Here is a 5,153-nt window from a genome sequence, read left to right on the forward strand (position 1 = left end):
ACTCGATCCCGGGACCCCGGGGTCACGACCTGGGCCGAAGGCTGATGCTCAACCGTTGAGCCCTCCAGGGGCCTCTAGAGTTATGAAATTTGTTGCAGAGCAATGGACTTCCCAGTAAAATATTTGCGGGAAGCCAGATTTGCCTTTCGGGGTTCGAGCAGAAAAACTTAACGGGAACACAGCTGTATTTGTTAATTGGGAACCCCTGGGGTTTTCACACACGCAGCATCACGACGCTCTGCTCACTGACTGCATTTTTCATTGTTGCTGTTGGGGAAAATAGTCATTGATTGCAAAACGATGTTATTGACGTTAACTTATACTAGTTTGGGGGTCTTAAATGTGTCCCGCCTTTAGAAACGTGGTCAGTCTTAATGTGGGATCCTGCAAAGATGGAGAAGGGTTAAGTCTCATAAGAATGCTTTTGGGTGATTGATTGATTGATTGATTGTAGCCTGTTGTGTTATGTGCAAGAGTGGAAAGGGGCTTGAGATTAATCTTTCTTTTTTTTAAGAAGACTGAGCCGCCCTGCAGGAGACCCTTCTGTCATGGAAAGGGGTAAACACGGCGAGAAAACTGTGCCACGGGCTTTGCAGCAGGAGCGGGAGGCCGCAGCAACCGGGTTACCGGCGGGGGTGCCTGTGCCTGTCCGCGCAGGGTCCCTTCCTACTCTCCCTGCACAACAGGAATTCATCGACCTCCGGCCCGGTCCGGGGTGCGGGCTCAGGGCGCCGCTGCTCCGGGCCCGGCTGCTGCCCGCTGCCCGCCTCGCTGTTTGGACCAGGCCGGCTGACAGCAGGGGCCGCCCCGGCGGGCGGGACGGGCTTGGGGGCTCGCTTGCAACCTGCTCAGAACTGCCCGCGACGGTGGGATTCGGGTCCCGGGATGGGAAGGCTGTTCTGGAACCTGTTCGCTCCAGCTGGTGCTCGCTGCAGCTGGTCTGGGCCGTAATTCCCAAGATTGCATAGCCCGGGCGTGGGCGGGGCTCAGCAGCGCTTTCCTGCCCCGGGGCAGACGGAGCGCATCCAGCCACTGGCTGCAGAGTCCGACCTTCCCAGTGGGCGGGGCCCGGCACGTGGGCGTGGCCAGCCGGTGGGCGGGCCGGCCTATGGGCGTGGCCTCCTGGTGGGCGTGGTCAACACGTGGGCGGGGCCGGTCTGTGTATAGGAGCTGGCCTGTGGGCGTGGCATGCCGGGGGCGTGGCCAGCCTGTGGGCGTGGCCAGCCTGTGGGCGGGGCCGGCCTGTGTGTAGGAGCCGGCCTGTGGGCATGACCGCCTGGTGGGCGTGGCCAGCCTGGGGGCGTGGCCAGCCTGTGGGCGGGGCCAGGTGGCAGGCTGCAGAGGCCTGGCAGCGCACGGGGCCTCATTAACGCCGAGGCTCAGGCCGGGAGAGGAGGTCGAGGCACTGGGTCTGGAGCTCCAGGGCTGCTGGAACCTTCCGAATCCGTGTAAGTCGGGGCCCTTTCGCCTGCCCCATTCCTCTCTTCCGCTATGACCTGTCTCTTAAATGCCTTTATCCCTGGATCCCAGGACACAGCCAGTCTTCTCCTGGGTCGTGGAGCTTTCCCCACCTTCCCCTCGGACATCGCTGCCAGTTCAATGTTTTAGGTATTAACTATGGGTGTTTTTTTTATTTAAAAAAAATATTTTTTTTGCATACATTTATTTTTTAATGGGTTTTCAATGACCATGTGTGTGTTTTAAACTGGTTTCTCATTATTTTAGCACGGTCTCTTGAAGATGTTTCTGGGTTTTTACTTAAGTATCCTTACCACTTCTTTTTTTTTTTTTTTTTTTTCTTTTTCTAGATTTTTATTTGCATTTCAGTTAGTTACCATACAGTGTACTATCAGTTTTGGGTGCAGATGTTAGTGATTCAGCCCTTAAATACAGCACCCAGTTCTGGTCATAACAAGGGCCCTCCTTAGCCCCCGTCACCTATTTCATCCATCCTCCCATCCGCGCCCCCTCTGGTAACCATCAGTTGAGAGTCTCTTTCTTGATTGGCCTCCCCCTCCGTGCCCCAGCCCCCACCTCCCACCAATTTCACTGGTTTTGCCCCATTTGCAAGGATGGAGGGGGGAGCTAGGGTGTTGTGTTAAGTGAAGTAAGTCAATCAGAGAAGACAAGTAGCGTTTCATCTCATTCATATGTGGACTTTAAGTGATACTATTTTTCTATTTTTAATAGCTGTATTATAGTTAATGGAATGATTTCATTATCTCCATATGATTAGGTTGTGCCTCCCGTTTAGAGTCATAGGTAACACTGAAAAGGACTTTTTGGAAATGTAGCATTTTTTTTTTTTCTTAACGTATATTCAAGATGGGTTGGGAAAGACCTTTTAGATTGTAAGCCTCATATTCAATATGCCTTAAGAAGTCCGGTGTTTGGAAAAGGCGATAGAAGATTTAAAGAAGAAGGTTATCTGTTGTCCCTGGGCCAGGCCCCGTCCGTCAGACTGGAATGCCGCTCAGGAACTGGAAGGCTTCCAAAGACTCCCCTGTCCCTTCTGGGTGGACCCCCTGCGTGTCGTTACACACATCTGTGTCCTGGGGGTCTAGTGGAGGGCGGGAGCCTGGGAAGCTCCACGTAAGTATCTGCTGGATGGAGGTGAGGGACCGTGTCCCAGGACGTTGTAGGACCCTAGTTGTCCTGGGCTAGCCTCAGGAGTGCCCATTCCCTCCTACTCGTGAAGAGGCCTCAGGTCACACCATCTCCTGGGCACTGACCAGCCTTGAGTGACTGTCTTGGGGTTAGGGGCTCAGCTTGTTCCCATCTGCCGGGCCCAGCATGTCAGGGGTGAGTTAACTCACCCAAAGTGTGCAACCTCGGTAGGAAGGCCCAGAAGCAGTCTCTAGGAGGAAGCTTCTGGAGGAGCGAGCGGTTGCTATAGCAGCTGTAACATCTAACTCGTCAGAAAAACACCTTTTGGGCTTGTGTTCAGACATTATTTTATTTTATTTATTTTATTTATTTTATTTATTATATTTTTATTCACATTCACTCAAGACTTCTTAGTTTTCTAAGAGTGCTTGAAAGCATTTCATCTGAATGATACTCTGTCCTTAGAAGTGATGCGACAACGGGCCTCTCATTCATTTTGCAGTGGTTTCTGCTAGTTGGACTCACACACAGTAGCTTTCTTTAAAAATACAGAGGGCTTCTCAGAGTCCCTCTTCTGTGACAGCTAGAGTCGGATTGGCTTTATTTTTATGGTTGTATTTAGAGGTGCAGATTCTTTTCCTTGAACTGCAGGTGACCTACAGAGGAGTACGGATTAGAGGCGGAGACTGCACTTCTAGGCCCTGTGAAAGGCCGTGTGGGACTCAGCTCCGAGAGAGAGAGGCTGTGGTCAGGGCAGACAAGACTTCACCTGGGTGTCCCCACACAAGGTAAACTATTCCACCTGAAAGGACAACGTCCACTGTCCTGTTTCTCTCGTTTGTGATCACCTACGTGTTGTGGTGTGGTTTTGGGTGATTCTCCTCACAGATAGTGTGCTCTTACTATGACTCTCCGGTGGCTTCGTGCCACTTTCCCATACGAACCACAGGAAGATTGATATTTGATTTTTGTATTGGGCTTAGAAACATCCTGACCATTGAGGAACAGACTGTGTACGGAAGGCTCCCAATCGCTTTCAGAAGCTCTCCAAGGGCCGCTTCAGCTCAGCTCATTGGCAAGGACTGACCTCCCGGGACCATGGCCCACAGTCTGCAAGAGGAAGTGACCTGTCCTATTTGTCTGGAAATTTTCTACTGTCCCATTTTACTGTCCTGTGACCACATTTTCTGCTTCCATTGCATGCAAAGGTGGGTGCTAGAACACAGGGACCTGAAATCGGCCTGCCCCATGTGTCGGGGGATGACTGAGAACCCCGCTTTGGAAGAATGGCAGATTGGGGCACTGGCCCTCCTGGTCAGGCAGCACAGCAGTCTACTGGAGAGAGCGCTGCACTTGAGCAAGGAGCTCCTGAGGTTCCGGGAGGACGTGACCCTGGAGGCAAGCAGCGCCAACCCCTTTCTTGTCCTCTCGGACGACCTGAGGAAAGTTCAGTGTGGGAGGATGTGCCGCAACCCAGTGGAAGATCCCCAGAGGTTCACCTACCTGGCCTGTGTCCTGGGCGCCCCCCGCTTCTCCTCTGGCTGCCATTACTGGGAGGTCCAGGTGGGAGAGGCGAAGGAGTGGACTCTGGGCATCTGCAGGGAGTCGGTCAACAGACAGAGGAAGCGCGGCTTCTCGCCGAAGCATGGCTTCTGGTCCATCAGCCTGAAGGTGGGAGCAATCTGCACCAGCTCCGTCCCAGAAGCCAGAGTTCCTGCAAGCCCTCGGCTTAGCCACGTAGGGATATTTTTAGACGTCGACATGGAAGAACTCAAGTTCTTTGACGTTGGTGACAACGCCCTCATCTACACACACGATCACGTCTCGTGCTTGGAGCCTTTGCGTCCGTTCTTCTGTCCTGAGCTGCCCGGAGAAGGTGACTTTGGGGCCTCCCTGAAAATCTGCTCATGAGAAACTCAGCACTTTCTCGAAGCTTCTTCAGAGCTGAATGAGACCTTTGACCCGAGAAAGATCAGAATGACCCAGGGAGAGAAAATGTGCTGTAGTAGAAAGATTTGGTGGATTTTGAAAGATTCTGTAGACTCGGCGACTAACCACCTTGTGGGGTATGTTTGGTAGTTTTTGTAGCTAAACAACGAGGGGGCTTTGCGGCAGGTCGAGAAGTGCTCTCGGCCTCCGCTTTCCTAGTCTTCAGGTGGGGTTAATTACATTTCTCGGCCAAATAGTCATGACGATCAGAGACAACGTGGTGCATTTATTTTGTACTGAACGGGGAACTTTAGATTGTAAAGTCAAATAAAATGTCTTGTGGGTAGAAACAATGTCTTTTTTCATTATTGTGTGCCTTTCCTATAATTCCTGATAATGATAGCTATCTGGGAGAAAAGGAAGAAACAGTCAGTGCGAGATATTTTGACAGGAAGTCTCAGTAAGAGAGAAAAATACTGGGAAAGAACAACGTCTCTCATTTTTATTTCCTCCCAAACACAGTGGAAAGACAGAACTTGGAGGTAGCTCCAGTCAGTGGTGATTCACGTTTGTTCTGATGGGAACTGTCCCTTGCCCATTCGCTCATGGGCCTTCTG

At 51.8% G+C, this 5,153-nt stretch overlaps 1 protein-coding gene across 2 annotated transcripts; it reads left to right on the forward strand.

Annotated features, from left to right (window-relative positions):
* The first annotated feature begins 1,311 nt into the window (after nt 1-1,311).
* On the forward strand, nt 1,312-4,873 carry RFPL4B (ret finger protein like 4B). 2 transcript variants are annotated; one of them, XM_025444768.3, is made up of 3 exons: nt 1,312-1,448; nt 3,259-3,395; nt 3,591-4,873. In XM_025444768.3, the coding sequence occupies exon 3, from the start codon at nt 3,706-3,708 to the stop codon at nt 4,516-4,518; it is 813 nt and encodes a 270-aa protein (XP_025300553.1). In that variant the 5' UTR covers nt 1,312-1,448; nt 3,259-3,395; nt 3,591-3,705; the 3' UTR covers nt 4,519-4,873. The 2 variants fall into 2 exon arrangements, with proteins under 2 accessions (XP_025300553.1, XP_048948434.1); XM_049092477.1 differs by lacking the exon at nt 1,312-1,448 and adding an exon at nt 1,468-1,608.
* Nucleotides 4,874-5,153: the final 280 nt, after the last annotated feature.

The sequence above is a fragment of the Canis lupus genome, chromosome 12 (genome assembly GCF_003254725.2).
Source record: "Canis lupus dingo isolate Sandy chromosome 12, ASM325472v2, whole genome shotgun sequence".
Lineage (NCBI taxonomy): Eukaryota > Metazoa > Chordata > Mammalia > Carnivora > Canidae > Canis > Canis lupus.

What these genes read in the sequence shown, in the direction of transcription:
- RFPL4B (XM_025444768.3), top strand. Translation starts at nt 3,706, where the DNA reads ATGGCCCACAGTCTGCAAGAGGAAGTGACCTGTCCTATTTGTCTGGAA.